General features: G+C 37.5%; 2 protein-coding genes across 3 annotated transcripts; both read right to left on the reverse strand.

Moving 5' to 3' along the window:
• Nucleotides 1-383: 383 nt before the first annotated feature.
• On the reverse strand, nt 384-3,520 carry LOC140005703 (lysine histidine transporter 2-like). Its single transcript, XM_072046730.1, has 7 exons — nt 3,249-3,520; nt 2,418-2,801; nt 1,640-2,033; nt 1,443-1,548; nt 1,239-1,330; nt 815-883; nt 384-702 (listed from the first exon to the last, which is right to left on the reverse strand). Exons 1-7 carry the CDS (start codon nt 3,425-3,427, stop codon nt 604-606), a joined length of 1,323 nt encoding a protein of 440 aa, XP_071902831.1. The 5' UTR covers nt 3,428-3,520; the 3' UTR covers nt 384-603.
• A 9,700-nt stretch (nt 3,521-13,220) lies between these two features.
• On the reverse strand, nt 13,221-19,039 carry LOC140006011 (uncharacterized). 2 transcript variants are annotated; one of them, XM_072047513.1, is made up of 8 exons: nt 18,117-19,039; nt 17,412-17,540; nt 17,034-17,129; nt 16,852-16,953; nt 16,646-16,729; nt 15,580-15,720; nt 15,087-15,431; nt 13,221-13,727 (listed from the first exon to the last, which is right to left on the reverse strand). In XM_072047513.1, exons 1-8 carry the CDS (start codon nt 18,789-18,791, stop codon nt 13,464-13,466), a joined length of 1,836 nt encoding a protein of 611 aa, XP_071903614.1. In that variant the 5' UTR covers nt 18,792-19,039; the 3' UTR covers nt 13,221-13,463. The 2 variants fall into 2 exon arrangements, with proteins under 2 accessions (XP_071903614.1, XP_071903613.1); XM_072047512.1 differs by having other exon boundaries at nt 17,412-17,564; nt 18,117-18,936.
• Between the last annotated feature and the right edge of the window lie 1,298 nt (nt 19,040-20,337).

The raw sequence follows: 20,337 nt of genomic DNA on the forward strand, positions 1-20,337 counted from the left end.
AAGATTGATCCATCATATTTGGCAGAAAACGGTATTTCTATTAGACTTTCACTTTAGTTGAAACGATAGGGAGTTAAATTGTAAGTTTTCAAACCATAGGGAGGTAAAGTGTACATTTGGCAAACCACAGGAGGGTTTTTAGTATTTTACCCATGCTCAAATGCACGAAACATTCTTCCAAGGGTATGACTTATAGAGGGGCAATTTTGACATTTTTCGTTCAGACGTTAGTTTAGATGTTTTCCGTCAGACTTTCACTCTAGTTGAAATAACATGGAGTTAAATTGTAGGTTTCCAAACCATATGGAGGTAAAGTGTACATTTGGTAAATCACGGGGGATTTTTGGTATTTTACCCCAATACTAATACTCAAAGTTTGACAGGAGAATCCCAAAATCAAACCTCAATTGCATAACCAAATTCGCATACAAATCTGGTTGTTTTCCATAAATAATCACACTCCTAAAAGTTTGATAATGCAAAACAAAAGAAAGTATTATAACCCTCGTGATAAACACGGAATCTCTCCAAGCTCATGAATAGGAAACAATATAACCCTCAGAAAAAACAACAGGGATGTGGATCCTACTTCTTGCAAGATAATCAAGAAAACAACTTGTAGTTTTTGGCTGACAACACTATCTCTCTCAATGCTCCAATGGGGGCTAAAACCATCAGCAGAAAACCAAGAATTATGCATATCTGAAACAACGAAAGCAAGGTTAGAAGATTGCAAAATCCGGAGAAAGAACAGAAAACTCACTACCAAGAGAGAGAAAGAAGGCCAACAAACAAGGAATATGATGATACTGACCCAATTTATGAACCAAGTCAAGCTATATTTTCTTGGTTTTCTTATGACGAGCCATATAATGCACGGAAGCTGCAAGAGAATTGATGAAATTAGAGCAATTATTACCAATGAAGACAAACTAAAGAGTCTCTGTAAAAACTCCTCGTATATATACGGCAAGATTAGAGGTTTGTCACATGCTGAATAATAATACTTGTACAAAACCTTAGTAGTTGATTATCTGGTGAAAATCTGAACAGTTCTTCCTAAAAGTCTATGTCATGTGGAGAATAAAACTTATGGAGAATCTTAGTGGTTTGATTATCTGGTGAAAATCTGAATAGCTTGTGTAAAAATGTAGTAGTAATGAAACAAGTGCATTCAGAAATTCTTGAAAAAATTCAGAATTCATACAAGAAAAAAAGAGATGAATAGTATAGCTTACATAGTAAGTTGTTGGTGCAAAAGCAAACCCTCCAAAGAAGCCGAGAAGGGCACCAAAGAAAGGAAATGCCATCGCTAGTACCATTGTAGTGGCTGCATCCATTTAAAACAAGCAGTTTATTCAAGTAATCCCCACTTCTACTGCTCAAGAATTATGGTATCTGAGATTAGCAAGAGGCAGAATTTAATTACTTGAGTGACTTACCAACATATGTAGTTCGAGTGCAAATACGAAGCAGTAGACTTGGTTTGATGCTCAACACTTTCACCAGAAAAGATTCCATCATGTCAAAAACTGGCATGGCAAATACCTAATTAATACACAAATGAAAAGCCTCATTAGAATCAAGTTATGAAAGGAAAATAAATTATTTTGGGGTAAATCAAGTGAACAAGATTGACCTGATAACTTCCAATCACATGAATGACAACAAACAAGTTAGCAGCTGCAACAAGCCAAACTGGTTTGTTCAATGAAATTAGGATGTTGTCCTCAACACTGTTTCCGAATGCCCAGTATCCAACAAATGCAACTGGGAAGTAACACAAGGCCACAACAATGTAGGCAACTACGACACCTTTCCACATGGGTTTCTTGGAAGGTTTCTCAGGTGAAGAAGGCATTGTTGCCTGAATCTCCAACACCACATTATGACCAGCAAAAGCAAAAGCTACATCACCCAATGCACTCAGGAATTGGAAGACTTTCCCTGCATCGGTTGATGCCCTTGGAGTGTACTTCACATCTGGTTGAACCCCCTTCTTAACAGATGCCACCCAAGCTATAAAGGAATAACTGTTTGACAATTCGCGAATATTAGAGCAAAAATATGAGATTAAAATGCAGCTATCGACATGCAAGTTTAAGTAGTGAACAGTTCATGTAATCCAACAGGCGAAAGAACATTAAAGTGAAAGAAAGGAAATAGTCTTTCCACTATGATTAAGGTTGCAGCCTTGATTTTTCATGTCCTCTATCACACTTCTTGTGTCAAATTGTGCTAAAATTTATCTTACCCTCTTTTTTTTTCAGTCACAAGTAATTTCACGTGCAACGCTAGTTTGAATATTAATTCCATGTGACAAGTTAAGACATGACAAGGAAATGTAGAGAGTGGAGATCTTGAACTACTTCTCTTACCACAAGTATTTAAAGAAATGAACTTGGGGAGGGAATCACCTGAAGGACATGACTGCAGCAGCAAGAGAGACACCTGCAATGGAATTAAAATTGGGAAGATGGGAGAGAACCAAGTGAACTGAACCGAATATGGCGATAAAATAGGTGGTCCTGATGTGGCTACAGTTGGGGCAGACAAGGTCATGGAATTTCTGTAGGGATTTTCCTCCAGTAACCATGTATACAATGTTGACTCCTATTTCCACCATCAGCTGTTGGGGTACAACAACCCATAGCCCTAGTTTCTCACCAAAAGCCTCCTGACCCAACTCATGGTACCTATCAAGTCTCCTGCCAGGCTCAGGTTCGTGCATTTCCACCATCTGCCATAGGGTATATAGGGTAATGACCCATGATAGAATCATTATGGCAATTCCAGGACCCCTGAAAAGCACAACAACTGTAAATTAGATCCAATACTCATCAAAGGCCAAGGAAGCCTCTCAAAACCGTGAGCCCTCTGTCCACAAACTATTCATTTGAAAATCATCCTAGGACTGAAATTCCTATCAAGGGAGTTTCCTCATATATGTTACCATAAGTTAAGAGTCGACCTCTTGAAAAAGGAAACAGTTTACTAGTGTCGCATCTAGGAGAAGATATAAGATTGTAGAACACCCTTTGTCCTTCTTTATTTTTGTCTTTTGTTTACACCCTTCGCACCCTTCCATGACAAGTCACAAGCATACAGAATCTTTATTACATAAACCCTAGTGCCAGCAAACATAAAAGCCAAACCTCCGCAACACTATATCGCATAAAGAAACGTCCAAAATAAACTAGTACAAATTTTTAGAAAAAAAAAATCCAAATCATAGTATTTTGACATACCATCCCAATTCAGACATGGCATAGGGGAGGCCGAGGACACCAGCACCAACCATAGCAGTAACGTTGTGGAAAGCAGAATAATACCATTTTGCATCTCTTGAGGAGGTTACAGGAAGCCAAGCATTGATATCGTCATCAGCAGCTCTTCGTTTCTGCTCTGATGATGGGTTTCTTTCCATGTTTCCTTGTGCTGGATAATGGTGGCTAACACAGGGAGGGGATGAATATTGTTACAGAAGAAACTTAAACGGCATGGACTGTGGAGAGAATCTTGCGTTGTCCAGACTTTCTCAAAGAGTTTGCTTACTATTATAACTCATATTTTGGTAGGATACTATGTATATACAGTTGTCATCATATGGATAAGGGGATCTAAAACTGATACGAGAGATTTATGGATATGCCTCTCTTAAGATCCTACAATCTTATAGGTTTCATGATTTAAATTTTAAAGAACAGATTTCTTTACTTAATTGACATCTAATCTATCTACTTTTTAAACGCATGCACACGCTTATTACTTTCTTAACTTTCCTTAAGATTTCAGATTTAGTTTCATGCTTACCACAAACAAGCCCATTGATTATACCTTGCAAGTAAATAAAAACTCGTACATTTAAGATAATAATAAAAATTAATGAATTATTTGTAATAGTTATATGAAAAGGTTTAAAAAGTAAAACGATTACTATTTTAGTATCTAATTTATATTGTAATTTTGTATCTTAGATAAAATCTTTAAAGTATATTATCGGTACCATTTTCTTTATCTCTTTAGTTCAACCTTTTTACGTCTCCCCATCCCAAACTTTACATTCTCATCGTCCTACCCTGATCTTATCTCATTTGTCCTATTTTTGACCTAATTTTACAGTCCATTTACCTCCAATTTTACTGTACTTTTTACCTATTTTTAATTGTAAATGGTAGCCTATTTATTTTGACTTGCCCATTAACAAATATGGATTTGGATACGATAATTTAATCAAGTTTAAATGAGTGACCCAATTAAATTCGTGAATTGGTAGGTAATAAATGGTAGATTTAGATCACTTATTCAAAACCTAATTAAATTAGAAGTAGATTCAGACTCAATCATTAGTGGGTAAATTTAAATAATACCAATCTGATAATTATATTCTACTTTTTGCAAAAACATATTTATCATTCTTTTCCTCTTCTTTAATTTTCATTCGTTTGTTTCTTTTTAAATTTTATCCTACTTCCTCCATCCCCTTCATGAAAGTTTAATAAACTTTTTTATTGTTAATTGATTGCTTGCATTAATACCAAAATTATTTCTAGATTCTTGGTAGATTTTAAAAAAAATCTAAAACTCACTATGATTACCATTTTGGATTCGTCTATGTAATATTTTATATTTTTTTTATTCGAGTAAAATTTTATTTACTAACTTATTTTTTTTATGGGAAAATCGTTCAAAACATCTCTCACATTTTACAAAATAACTTTTTGCGTCCCTTACTTTTAAAAGTGTACTTTTACATCTCTTACTAATTCTTTTTTTTTTTTTTTGTCGAATACATCATAACTTCATTTCATTTTGTAAACTTGATATTACAAGACTTAGATACAGCAGATTCGCTTCCTCTGAGGTCACTTTGGGCTTCCTCTTGGAGCCACATGGGAAAACATACATCCCATTCAACATTTGTTGTTAGCTTGACAGCAAATTTTGCTACATTATGTGCACATCTATTCCCATCTCTATGCACAAAAGAGAAAGTACATTGTTCAAACAAACCTCTCATATTTGCTATATCCTCAAGGATGACCCCGATGCTGTTTTGCTGCTTTTGTTTCTTGTTTAGCATATCCACCACGTCTTTGCAGTCTGATTGAAGCTCAACTGCCCTCCAGTTTGCTTTCCAGGCCATTTGCATTCCCATCCTAATTGCTGCTGCTTCCTCCACCCGTGGCTCACTACTTTTTACTTCAGCTCTTGCCCAGACTTTCATCAGCTCCCCTTCAGCATTTCTAGCCACAACACCTATACCTGTTCTCTCTAAATTTTGTGAAAATGCAGCATCAGTATTTAGTTTTATCGTACCCCGTGATGGTGGCCTCCATGTCTTAATTCTGCTTGAGATTGTTGTTTGTTGAATGAACTCTCCTGTTATATCTTGTTGGGCTTCTATATACTCATGCCATTCACCCACAGCTTTCTGCATTGTTTCCCTTGGGTCTGTCTCATAAACATCAAAAGCTGTCCTGTTCCTTGCCTTCCATATTTGCCAAAAGATATTCACAGTCAGCGCTATGTGGTCGTGTCCTTGCTCCCTAGTTTTTGCTCCTAATATCCCTTCCCACCATCTTACAAAATTTCCTCTCATATCCCTCAACCCATCCCATTGTATGGGTGCAAGTTTCCAGGTCGTTTCAGCCATGTTACAAAAGAACAACATGTGTTCTAACGTTTCCACCTCTTCCCCACAGCTACTACATATTGGACTGCCTTTGCCTGTTCGCTTATGTATTTGCTCATTCACTGGCAGGCTATGATGTAGGCACCTCCATATGAAGTGCTTCAATTTGTGTTTCAGTTGTAATGCCCATACATTCTTCCAAACTTTGGAGTTCTGTTGAGCATAACTTGTACTTCCTCTATCTCCTTGCCTTCTTTCCTTTTGTTTGTGCTTCCTTATTTCCATTGATACATCATATGCAGATTTTACCGTGAACGTACCTGATTTGGTGTATCTCCAATACAAACGATCCTGGCAGCCTGTGAAACTGAGTGGAATAGCTTTGATCTTTTGGATATCCTCTGCTATGAACCACCGGTTCAGTGTTTGCTGGTCCCAAGCTCCATCCACTATCAGCTCATCCACTTTTCTTAGTGTGCACTGTGGTTCCCTTCTAGTCCTAATCCTCCCCTCCTCACTCCCTTGCAACCAGTTATCCTGCCAAATATCAACAGTTCTCCCATCACCTATTATCTTTCCTAGTCCTTTTGTCAGCAGCTGTCTTGTTCCAAAAATACTTTTCCATGTCCACGAAGCTGCTCCAGGAATGTCTTTCTCCCAGTTCTGTGGTTGTGCTAGGTACTTTGCCCTCATAATCTTGCTTACAAGCAAATCTGGACAGGACAGTATTCTCCACAGTTGCTTTGCTAAGAGTGCTTCATTGAACTTTTCCAAGTCCCTAAAACCCAGCCCCCCCTTTCCCTTCACCTGCGACATTTTTTCCCAACTAGTCCAATGTATTTTCCTCTCATTTTCTCCACCTCCCCACCAGAAATTTGCTATCATCTTATTGATATCCTTACATAGCACTTTTGGGAGTTTGAAACATGACATGGTGTACGTGGGCAGTGCCATTGCCACAGACTTAATCAAAATCTCCTTGCCTGCATGGCTAAGCAAATTCCTCTTCCATCCTTGTAGCTTATCTTTCACCTTGTGCCTAATATAGCTGAACACTTGTTGCTTTGATCTCCCTACTAGCATAGGTAGTCCTAGATATCTTCCATTGGCCGCCTCCTTCATATTTCCAAGTTCCGCACAGATTTCCTTCCTTAGCTCATGTTTTGTGTTGGCACTAAAGAAAACTGCTGACTTTTCATAGTTAATGGCCTGTCCTGAAGCTTGTTCATAGACTGCAAACATCTCTTTCATTTGTTTTGCTTCCTGTACGTTAGCTTTACAACAAAAAAGAGAGTCATCAGCAAACAAAAGATGAGACAATTTTGGGCAGTCCTTTCCCACCTTGACCCCTGTTACGACTGCATTGTTGAGTCTCTGATTCATCAAGTTTGATAACCCCTCAGCACAAATAAGAAACAAATACGGGGAGAGGGGATCTCCTTGCCTAATTCCCCTGGAAGGTTTCACATATCCAACTTTTTTGCCATTTACATTAAAAGAATAGACTGCAGTGGTGACACAGTTAAGGATCCATCTTACCCAAGTGGGACAAAAACCCATCTTCATCATCATTCTCCCAAGAAACTGCCACTCTATTCTATCATAGGCCTTTGATAGATCAAGTTTAAGGGTCATGAAACCATTTCTGCCTGTTCTCTTATTTTTCAAAAAATGCATCAGTTCATGTGCAAGGATGACATTATCAAGGATGTGCCTACCCGGGACAAAAGCAGATTGGGCAGGACTAATGCAGTTTGGAATGACTCTTTTTAGCCTGTTTGCCAACACCTTTGCAATAACTCTATAGACAACATTACACAAAGATATAGGTCTATACTGGGACAGGTTAATGGGAGCTTCTACCTTTGGAATCAAGGTCACTATTGTTTCATTCAAAGCTTTTAAAAGATGTCCCCTAGCAAGAAAACTTTGAATAGCCATCACAATATCATTTTTACAAGTATTCCAGTATCTTTGAAAGAACAAAGGGGACATACCATCCGGACCTGGGGCTTTATCCGGGTGCATAGAAAATAAAGCAGCCTTCACTTCCTTTTCATCCACTGGTTTAATCAGTTTTGCATTCATCTCCAATGTGACTGTACAAGGGACACCTTCAGTGACTGCTTCAAAGGCATGCGGTTGAGAGGATGTGTAAACTGCCTTATAAAAATTACATATTTCCTCCTCTATCTCCTGTTCCGTCTCACACCATTTCCCATCTTCCTTTTGCAGACATGAAAGTCTATTCCTTTGCCTCTTAGTTTTTACCCGTGCATGGAAAAAAGCTGTATTTTTATCCCCCTCTCTCAGCCACCTGCACCTTGCCTTTTGTGCCCAGTATGTCTCCTCTTGTTTGTACGCCTGACTCAGCTGCAATTTCAACTCAGCAATCTGCCCCTTCTTCTCCTCATAATCTCCTGCCTTTGCTTCCAGGATCATTTTCTTCAACTCCTTTATCTTTTTTCCAAAATTTGTCTTATTTTTCTTATCCCATTGTACTAGACTTCTTTTGCAGTTCTTTATCTTCCTGGTCAGACTAAACATCTTGGAGCCTTGTTGTGGTTCTTCCCATGCTCTATCAATTTCTCCCTAGATTTGGTGATTTTGAGCCCAGCGTTTATCGAAATAGAACCTTCTCCCTTGTTGGCTTTTTTTTGGTATAGTGTCAATCATAAGCAAACTGTGGTCAGAGGCCTCATTTTGAATATGAACACACTTTGCTGATTCAAAATGCATAGCCCAGTTCTAATTTGCTAATGCACGATCTAGCCGTTCTCTTATCTCCTTTCCCTCCCAATGAGAGACCCATGTCCAAGGCTTTCCTTCATAACCTATATCCACTAAATCGTTTCGATTCACTAACCCCCTAAAATCAGTGAAGCTCCACTCTGGTCTTTGTCTTCCCCCCCATTTCTCCCTATTTGTCAAGATATCATTAAAATCTCCCGCCATGATCCACCTCTCCCCCCACTGATTCATTTTTCCTTCTAACTCCCTCCATTGGCTTCGTCTCTGTCTATCATCCGTACTAGCATATACTCCAATAAAGGCCCATTCACATCTTGCCTCCATATCCATCATGCGAGCAGTGATGTAAAAACTAGAGACCTCCACTTCTATCATTTTAATCCAGTGTTTCCAAAATAAAGCCAGACCTCCAGCCTTCCCTACCGAATCTACAACAGCACTGTCGTCAAAATTCAACCTCTTTTTTACATTTTTCATAAACTTTTTTTGGTTTTTTGTTTCACTCAAAAATAAAACTCCTGGAGAGTGAAGGTGTATTACCTCCTTAAGTTGGGGAACTGTCAAGGAACTCCCTGCACCTCGACAGTTCCACACCCCTACCTTCATTGACACCTTGGAGGCCCTTCAGGGATTGCCTCCGTCACCCACAGTAGTGTTTCGAGCTGCATCTCTTTCTTTAACAGCTTTGTCCTTCCTTGCTCCACTGATCCTGAGTCAACCAGCATGTCATCAGGTTCATCAGTTAGTGTAATTTTCCTTTTTGTCTCAACCTCGGCTGCTCACCTTTCATTGATAACTCTGTTACAGGTACTCTCTTCCCTCTTACTTCCCCTCTAGGGTGTCTAAGCCGTCGCCCAGTTTTAACTTTTTCCTGTTGCTCCCTCTCCTGTTCTGCTTCTTGTTTCCTTTCACCTATACTACTCTCCTCACAAACCTCAGCTCTCGGGCAGTTCTTTACCCCTTCCCTTTCCTCACTTTCACTTACATCAATCCACATTTCCTGTATGTTTGCAGCTTCTGTTTCTCCTACATTCTCTACAAGAGACGTGTTCAAGGGGGTATTCAACTGCTTTTCCTTTCCTATTCCTTCCTCCAACCCATGCCCCTTCCCCTCTAAACTTTCTACTTGTACACTATCCCTCTGTTGCTCCCACTTCCCCTCCTTTTTTCCTCCCTCTGCTATTTCATCATGCTCTTGCTTCCTAACACTTTTGCTTTGAGTTTTCCCTCGCTCTTCCCTTTCCGAACCAGCCCTCCTCTTATCTGATCCCGCATTCACTAACACCAAACCTCGAGTTGGAGCTTCTTTTTGTCCTTCCCTATCTGGCACCCTTTCTCCCCCTGACATGCGCATGGGAGACGTCATTATATTTCCTGCTTTCAGCCACGCGCCATATTGCCCATCTCTCATTGTGACTCCATTCTTCTCTTCAAACGAACATGATTTATCACTATGTCCAATCACCCCACATCTGTAGCAAAAATCCGGACATCTCTCGTACTTAAATTCTGCCCATACCTCCACCCCATTGTGCTTGACCGGTAGGCCTCTTAACAGGGGTTGAGATATGTCTACCTCTGCCAAAATTTTCATATGTTTTCCTTCTTTTCCACCCCCTGAAGGGATAAGCACCTCCTTCACTGCTTGGAAAACTTCCCCAATTTTAAAACCTGCTGCTCTGCATAACCAATGAATTGGAAGGTGCCACACCTGTACCCACATTTGTGAGGTATTAAAACTGTCTGGGTCCTTTTCAATTCCCTCACTCCATGGCTTTATTACTAGAAGCTGGTTGTCCAAAACCCAGGGTCTACCGTTCATCGCTTTCTCCTTATCTTTTTCCGCTTCAAAGCTGAACTGGAACACATTTGGACCCAGCTCCGTCACCCGCATGTTCCTAGGATATCCCCATACGTGGTTGGTAAAGTTCTTTACTCCAGTGAAATTTGCAATTTTTTCACCTATAATTCTCCCCACCAAACTGAGTTTACACTCCTCCGTCCCTACCTCAACATCATCCCAGCTTAGATCTACTGCCTCTACTTCCTTTTCCCCCAAATCAAATTTTTGGAAAGCTCTGTACAGTGAGTCCACCATAAGTTGCACTGCAAAGGTCCTTGTACAGTCACTATGGCTGAATGCAAAGTTCAGATTTTAAACTGCGGAGACAAGGTATGCTGACCACCTTATCTTCAGCACCTACACAATGTAGCTTCAAAAACAAGGCAAAAACAGGCAAAGACTATGAAAACAGAGGTTCGCCCCTGACAACGACAACAAGGGTTGTAAAAGAGACTCTTTTTTGTTTTTTAAGGGTTTTGAAAAACCAAAAGTTACTGCCAGAGAAAACCTTAAATATGAGAGAAACAAGCAGAAATCATTAAACTTCCCTTTCTGTCGGTTGCACTTCCACTAAGAGAGGTGCTTCCTGATTTCAGACAGAGTTAAAACCTTCACCGCAAACAAGGCCCACCTCCAACAACTTCCCTTTTTTACTTATTGCGGGGGAAGTAAATTCTACACATAAAGATAAAGTGGTCTTGGAAATAAAGCTCCAAAGTACAGCATTTAACAGATGTGGTTGAAGAAATCACTAAGAAAAGGCAACTTTTGGAATTTTCTGAGGCTCCCACACCGGGAAGAAAGAGCTCTCTGTTTTAGAGAGAGAAATAGCCTCTACTAGAGAGAGGATCCGTCTCTTACTAATTCACATTAGTTAAATTTGGTCCTTATCTAGGTTTCCGACTAGTTTTTGATCGGAATCTACCATGTGCCTTGCTTGTAATCATTTTTGAAAGGCAAAATTGTCAAATCAAAGATTACATAATCGGATCCATAGTCCCTCACATTTCACAAAATAAATTTTTTTCATTCCTCATATTTTACAAAATAAATTTTTTCATCCTTCATTGATCATGTGTACGAATAACTTTTTTTTAAAATTAATATATATCTATTTGATTTCATCTGAACAATATGAATAGCATGTAATATATCTCTATTTGATTTCACCTGAACATACTGTTCAAGTGAAATTAAAATAGATATATACAGGGGTTTAAAAAAATTGTTAGTTTTTTACTCATGTTCATTCCTTTTACTCGAAAATTAAAAACAAAGAAGATATTTAATTCTAAACATCATCAAGCATTTATATCGAATTAAATTTGGACAGAAAAAATAAACAAAGGAAAGGTATGACAAAATGAAATAAGTGGTTGACACTTTTAAATTTTAAGATAATCATAAGGTAAGAAATTCAACTGTTGGTCTTAAAAGTAGCGAGTAAAAATTTTAAATTTAAATTGCAATTTGTTAGCATGACTATAAAATTCGAATTAACATTGATTAATTAGATGGTCTTATTATACAACTTAATAAATGAATTATTACCAAAATAGAAAAGGTAACAAATATTAAATAAATTTACATGGTGAAATCAAATATAAATATATATGGGTTTAAAATAAAATTATTAGATTTAAACCCACGTAAATATCTATTGAATAGCATATGCATAACTACAATTAGTCTGTTTAAGTGAAATAAAATAGAGATATATTATATACTATTCATATTGTTCAGGTGAAATCAAATAGATATATACATGAATTTAAAAAAAAAACTATTTGTATACATGGCCAATGAGAGATGAAAAAAATTCATTTTGTGAATGTGATGGACGAAACAATTCATTTTGTGAAATGTAAGGGATTATAGATGGATTATATAAATTTTGATTTAATAATTTTACCCCTAAAAAATAATCACATGCAAGGCACGTGATGAATTCCGACCAAAAATTAATCGGAAACCTAGGTAGGGACCAAATTTGAACAATATGAATTTGTAAGGGACGTAAAATTACACTTTTAAAAGTGAGAGACGAAAAAAGTCATTTTACAAAATGTGAGGGACGTTTTGAACGATTTTCCGTTTTTTTATTACAATTGTATACTATTTTGTTTTTAACCAAATTAATGTAGGATAAACGTAAATAAAATTTTTAGTAGTAAATCATAAATGGGTAATTGGATAATCGAAACCCACTTGAAACCATATCCATATCTACTTACCCATTATTTCGAAGTTTTAATTTGATTGGTGGGAAATTTTTAATTTTTAGATTTGGCTGGTGATAGGATTAGCTATAATCCATTATTGTAAAGTTTTTAATTATATTTTATGTTTTGAAATAAATGGAAAATCAAGAAAAAAATGAGAGGTTTGGAAGCTGTTGGGAAGTTTACCCCAATTTTAGCTAAATTTTACAAATATGATTTACATTTTGGGTGTTCCAAATTAGTAGAGAAGCCTATGAGAGTCACGTAAATATGGCAATTTGAAATGGAAAAAATGGATAAGGTTCACGTATCGGGGAGATGGTAACTAACAATGTTAGTAGGTATTTTTGAGTTGAATTAAAAAATCTAAAAAATTCTATATAAAAAAAATGGGAATCGGAATTGTGGACGTGTCTGGAGACTTGTAACCAAAACCTCCTCAGCAATACATATTTAGATTTTAAGTACTTGGACAGCAACAAGGCAGCTTTCCCCAACACTCCCTAAGCTCACCGTTTCTTCCCCTTTTAGTCTTTAGAGAGTGAAAGCTAGGAAATAAAAACAAGAAATTTCGGTCCAAATTTCTAATCACCAACGCGGAAGCAAAATCCCTTTTATGCCCCTGACAATTCAGTTGTACCCTGTTCAGTGCACATGAATCAGGCACCTTTAGCCTCAAAGGAAATAGCAATCAGTCCTGACTCCTGTAGTATCCATTTCCTTTCTAAGCATGAAAAATTGGCTGCATTGCATCATGCCGTTACCCAACTCGAACTAAAAATGGCTTTAGCCTTTATGTACCTCTTCTTTAGTCTTACAACCAAGCTTACATCTCCAAGCAAACAAGCTGAATATTGGCTTATTTGTTAGGGGAAATGGAAAGGAGATGTAAATACAAAAGAATTATGCAGTCTAGCGGGACCAATTTAGCTGCCACGGTCAATACTACAAATGTCATGCAGTTGCACTCACTCATTGTACATTGGATCTACATATTCTTTGAGAAACTAAACTAGAGCACATTACTACAGAGCAAAAGACCGCCTGAATTTATTCGGTTTCGCTCTTTGTACCTTTCATACAGAAGTTCATCATTCTGGCGAGGCAAAAGATACTCTGACATGTCGAAGCTTGACATCAGGCGAATTCCAGAGTCCCTAGATTTCTCTCTATCATCCACACTTGAGTTCACCGAATGAACATAGATAAATCCTGGGCTCGAACTCCCATGACTACTGATGGAGTAATGACTAAGATCTCGTTTCACGGATATAGCCTACACAGTTTAATGATTAAATTACACAAATGAGGATAAAAGATACCATGATAGAACACGGAAAGCCTACTACAAGACTGCAGGCGTAGTAATTATTAGTATCTTGTTTAAAGGCTATTACCCAGATAGTTTTAACAATTGAATGCAATGAAATCAGCTAAAGGAACCATGAGAAAGAATGTAAAGTTCAATGCGCTGAAGATGCCATTTGTATGTTTGTCACATTTTTACCAAAAAACCACTGCCTAACGGCCTCTCTCAGAGGGTAAGGTCCTTTGTGGAGGACAAATGGTTCAATTTATCTTCCTACACCCCAAAAACTAGGGCGAATGAGAAGTACGAAACTTACTTGCCTTTGCTGCCTATGTATATTTATTCCGTTTGCCCTGCTCTAATGCAAAGTTGACATGCCCAAGCAGATCTTTCTTACATACGAGTACACTCTCTCTTAGAGATGACAATTACGGAGCACAAGAAATCACTGATTTTGAAAATTGTGAGTTTCTTTGAGCTTATGTAAGTGTTGAAATACGAGATTTTTTACTCACAACAGCTTTCAGAAAAGTATCTTAACTTGTTTCCATTCATGTATGAGATCCATATGAAAGAGAACTGCCAACTGTACATCACCTTTATGTTAAGCCTCGTACAAAACAATGATATGACATGAAATTAATAATCCTAGGAAAACAGAATTCAGTTGTTCTAGTAGTGAGCTTATTATGTGAATTTCACGATCTTCACAAAATTGTACCCAAAAATATTAGAAAAAATATCGTCTATACGGTAAGTAGCAGAAAACAGAATTCAGTTGTTCTAGCAGTGAGTTGAGCTTATTATGTGCATTTCACGCTTGAAAAACTATCATCTTCCCAAAATTTTACCTAAAAATATTAGAAAAAATATCTTCTACACAGTAAGTAGCCAAAAAGTTAATAAATATGGCATTTGAATGGACAAGATCAGAATTACTCTCATTTCATCTCCCCATGCACTTAGTAAATTATTTTTTCAAATTGTAGAAGAATCCCATTTATTCACCCTCTGAGATTAATAATTCATCCTCTCATCCCCAAATTCTTCCCCGTGTTTCAATTTTATTATATTCTATATCCTTCTTCCCCAGCCCAACCACCACCCCTCCCCTAGCATCTCTCCCTCTCTCTCCCCCCTCTCTCTGTGTGGTGTTTGTACCTTTTACTCTTTTCAGTTTTACTTCTTTAAGCACCGCTTATTAGGCTTGTAAAAGTTTGATACAGCATCATGATCATAGGTACAATTATCATGCACAAATCATTGAATATTGAAGGATATACAGTATGACATGATTCTTTGCAGAAAGACCAGCACTTAACTCACCTGTTCTGCATCCCATTGCAAAGTTTTTGGAGTTATGGGAGTGTGTTTTCTGACCTTGTCCAATACAGAACCATCATTACTAGTCTCCCACTGTAACCAAGGCAAAATAATGCCCTCCATCTCCACAGGATGTGGATCACATCCTATTGGGCTCTGGAAACCTTCAGTATTCCTAATTGTAGAATCTCTTGGCTTTGTCATTCCTCCTAAAGTTGAACTCCCATCACTTCTTTCTCCATCAAATGAAGATATATCAGTATCTTCCACATTTGAGATGAAGTCCTCAAAGTATCTCTCCGCCTCCTCAGTCAATCGTTTAGACATCCTATTTCTGTCTGTACTCCTCTGTAAATAGCAAAGAGATAATATATCATTATCAGAAAAAATCCTGCATTTTTAAAATGCCTTCTGAACATGATACCAACGTAACTGTAAATGATAAAAATTACGTGCTCCTCTTGAACTTGAGTAGAAAAGATGAAGGGTGTGATACCTTTCTGGCTCTGGCTGGTTTTTTACCATCAGACACGCATTTTGAATCGGGAAGTAATTCTTTAACAATTTTTGAAAGCTCCCGACCATGCTGCTCCTCCAACAACATTTCAGCAAGTAAATCTTGTTTACGCTTCCGAGACTGATACAGGAATTAAACTTCAAACATAAGGGGGGTAAAAAAAGTGACAGATGTAGTGAGATACCTAAGTTCAGACATCACTTGTCTACTCTCATGATTAAGGTCATCAAGGAACTTTAAATAATCTCCAACAGGTTATTTTGAACAGAATTATGCACGTTATACACTAGGAAGTGCTCCAACAATACACGCAAAGCAGTTTGTCATTACAATACCCTCAACTGAATTATTTCTCTTATTTTTACCTAAAAGGAAGGCTCATAAAATATGGGAAAGCTATCAAGGAGTAAGGTTTGCAAGATCAGTGGAACACCCTTAAGTGCTGATAGAGATGACCTGATCTTTATTACAAGTGTAGACAGAGATCAATAGCAGGATTGCAGGAGTGCACGACCCAGCAGTAAATGAGTGCACTCCACAATTGATTGAGATGTGACAAATGAATCGATTGTGTGATAGATGAGAAACAAGAAAATACAAGATTGGCAAGGCAAAACTTGTCTCCTGCATTATCTATGTATAATTGCCCCATCCTGCATTGAGATCCTTCACACGGGTATTAAAATCAAGGTAAAAAAAGAAAGGCCAGTTTTGACATATTTCTTGGTGTCCCTAGAGGTGAAGAAGATATGACCTTTGAAGGCGTAAACAAGTGATAAGTTGGGCTAGAGAGGATAGCTATTTATTCAATCTTCAGTGATTATGACAAAAACTCCAGAAAGAGTGGAGACACATGAGATAATGGATAGCCGTACTTTAAGAACCAAACATCGGTAATAACCATGATGAGCTAACACCATAAACAGCATAAGTGGTTATAGAGTTCTAAAAATTTGGTGTTAGTTAGATGTATTTCCATTTTCCAAATAAAAGAAATAAATACATCGAATCTAGAACAAAACCCACAAAGCAAAGAGCAGTGTACCTGCTCCAACTTTGTTGCATAACTTTCTAACGCCTGAAGACCATTAGAGTCCGAGGGCACTCCATCATCATTTTTTACCCTGGCCTGCCAAAAATGAAAGCGCTAAACCTCTTAGACAAGCAAGCTTCCTTTGCATACACAAACGGCTGCACCACAAAATATTGTAGGCATGTAGACTTTTCTGTTGTTTGCAACATATAACTTACATGTTCAAGTTCAGTTCGGATTTCTTCAACAGCATATCTTAGTTCTTTGCACATCACTTCATATAACCCACTATTTATAACACTCTCATTAGGATGTTGAGCCTAAAGAGTCAAAAGACATGAAAATTGTGAAGCAGGAACTTTCCAAGTAAAAATGACATGGAAGAGCAAAATCAACCAACCTTCTGAGCATAAACTGTTCGAATAGTTCTCTCAGCTCCATTTTTCCCACATTGAGCATCCTTTGTTTCCTCATCAGTTAAGGCTGAAGAGTGACTCTGACAGGTCCCACAAGAAAGGTTAGAACAACTTTTCTACTCAAGATATCCTACCAGAACTTACCGTAACTCACCATCCAGAAAAAGAATTACATGAGAAGCTAATGCATGTAGCTTTTAATTTTATACTGCTAATAGATTTAGAAACGCCAATAACAAATTTTTTGGGAAGGCTTCAAGAAAGATGCTCACATAATTCCCTCATATAGTGATACAAGGCAAGCACATCCGAACAACAGAGAACAACTAAAGCTTCTAAACATATAAGGTTAGGAATCTTACAGAATATCCATCATGTAAATGAGCAAGATCTTTTTGGCTGGCTGACTTTTGCAATCGCCGATCCGCTGAAGCTGATGTCTTCTGAATTTGGCTGTTCCAGCTGTTGATACTCTTCACACTGTAATGACTCTGAGAATTTCGAAATGCATCACTCTGTCAACAGAGAAAGACAGAAGACTAGAACGGTGATGACATAGTAAAACCATACTACTCATAGAATATTTTTTATGCATTATGACCTAAGCATTTCCTGATTTTCCCAATTTCCCATATAATCTCCATTTTCTCTAAGTTGGAATCCAACATTATTTGGTTTACCATCTGAGATCATGTTCTTATGAACTTGGAAGTAGACTTTTGATTGATGACAAACTTTACATCATGCATATAACTTTACATCATTTCTAGCTTTTTTAGCAAATTACAGAAGTACACCAAAATTGTAGCTATTTTAAAATACCATTTCGTCTTGGGAATATTTCTTCTCGTCTGATAATCATTCAACGTAACAAGTAATATGACCTTAACAATTGACCAAAATTTGTCTCGAATTTGCTGGACTCAGACTAAACAAAGTAGAAATTTTATAGTTTGGATTGCAATTATTGACAGAATTCAGTTTTTAGAGCTCCTCGTCAACTGCAAAACTAATCGCACATTAGCAAATAATAATAAGCTCGTAAGCAACATGTTCAGGCTTTTTACCTCTGAGTCACTAACCCGATGGCGCACCACTGAGAGCGATCTTCTCCGCCTCCAATTCGGCTCGGAAGTTCCAATTTTGCTTCCGGTACAATTTGACACAACTTCTGAGTCACTAATTCGATGCCGCGCCACCGAAAGCGATCTCCTCCGCCTCGAATTTGCCTCAGAAGTTCCAATTTTGCTTTCATTACCACCCGAAACCACCTTTTTATGCTCAACACCGTCACGATGTCTAGAAACGGACCTCCCACGCCTCCTGGACGACGCTGTATCACTCGCCCAACGCCCAATTTCCGGGCCACGCCTGGCCGAGCGGCTTCTCCCTCTCTCACCGCTCTCAGTTGCCTCGTCACCATTAGTACTATTACTAGAGAAAAATTCGAGAGCTAGATCATCGAGACTAATCTCCAAAGCCTCCGATCCTCGAGTGGTATTCACGAACTTGCCCCTCGGTGCACCTCTATAATCAGCTGCAGCCGTACTTGAACTCTCCTCTTCTAGCTCCAAGGGAAGCCGTCGCGAGAACTGGCTCAGACTCCTCGACCGGCGGTGAGCTTTAGCTGTGTCATTATTACCCGAGCTGAAGGAGTCATCAGCGGACGCTCCGGATGAGCTCCCGCCGCCGCCGCCGACAGATAACCTCTTGGTAGTTGATTTAAATGCTGAGGTGGCCATCAAAAATCAAGCCGACCGGAACAACAACATTGGCGGGGGCGGGGGCGGCGGCTTTAGAAAGTGAAAGTGGGAGAAATGCTGGTGCGTGAGTGTGTGAGAGAGAAGGTGGAAATTTTGGCGGAGGGATCGAAATTTGGGGAAGTTTTTGAAATATCGAAAACAAGAGTTTGGTCGGGGGCGTGGTGCGCTGGCCGGATGAAATGGTCCTGAATCTTTTTTTTTTTCCAGAAACGATAACGATTTTATTCATAAAATTAATGAGAACATACACATTATATGAGCAAGGCTCAAGCATAGGCTTTACAAAAGTGGACTAAACCACAGAGGAACCTAAAGGTCCTGAATCGATTGGGTAAAGAATTGAATTTGGGCGGTACTACCATTGACCCGTGCTCAGCAGTGACCGACTGCACCTTTATATAGTAGTAGTAGATGTTTTTTCAATGTGAGTTCTTTTTTCTTTTTCTTTTCTTTTTTTGGTAGTCCCTTCGTTTTTTCCTAATTAGTAAACTTAAGACTAATTAAAATTGAGATTTGAAGAAATATATATATATATATATATATACTATAACAAAAAAGAAGAAGACATTACATATTTGAAGATTTTTTAGAAGTTGGATAATTTTCACTTTGGATACTTAAAATCATAGAAATAATTTCATGATATAAGTGAAACACATTTCATACTTTAGAAAATAAAATAATTTAAAATTAAAGTTTAAGTATAAAATAATTAAAATTAAAGTTTAGGCACTAAAATTAAAATGTGAATATAATTCAAAAGTCCAAAGTGAAATGCAAAGAAACGTGTTTTTAGGAAGTTGTAAGGTAGCATAATTTTAAATTTGATTAACCAAAGCTAATAGATTGTTATCTAGGTATAAAAAAACACGGGTATATATATATTCAAATTTTATTTGGCTTTAATTATAAATACATTTTTCGACCAATTTTTTATATTCTCAATTATTTTTTATCACAAAAAGTACTATTACTATAATTTGCCAAATTTTATTTGCGAGCATTATTAACATATTTTTCAACCATCTTTTTATCTCACAAACATCATATCAAAAAAGTGCTACATTATTTTTTTTACAAAATTATCCCAAATAATTTACTATTCAAACACACTCGATTCCAAATAATTTTTTATCAAATATTCTCATATCCAAACACACCTCTTGCTTTTCAAAACTGTAATACAGTCGAGAATTAAGAGTTTTTTTTTGGTCTATTTATAGTTTGTTCAATACTTCTTTTTTTTTTTTTTTTTTTGCATCACATTGAGTTAGGGTATGTTTGAACGTTAAGCCAGAGCTATTTCATTAAGATCCTTGTGTTTAAATTTTTTAACCGTTATTATCCAATATAAATTGCTTTACCGTTGCAGTGCAACTTAAAAACGAGTCTAAACGTAAAATTTTGATAATTATAAATTGTTTGAATAATTAGGACTAAATCGCCTAGAATCCCTCATGTTTAAATGCAGTATTAGATGTATGGATGGCTCAGGATATGATATTTGCTTTAGTTGACCAATGGA

Source organism: Coffea arabica, chromosome 4e, assembly GCF_036785885.1.
Source record: "Coffea arabica cultivar ET-39 chromosome 4e, Coffea Arabica ET-39 HiFi, whole genome shotgun sequence".
Taxonomy (NCBI): Eukaryota; Viridiplantae; Streptophyta; class Magnoliopsida; order Gentianales; family Rubiaceae; genus Coffea; species Coffea arabica.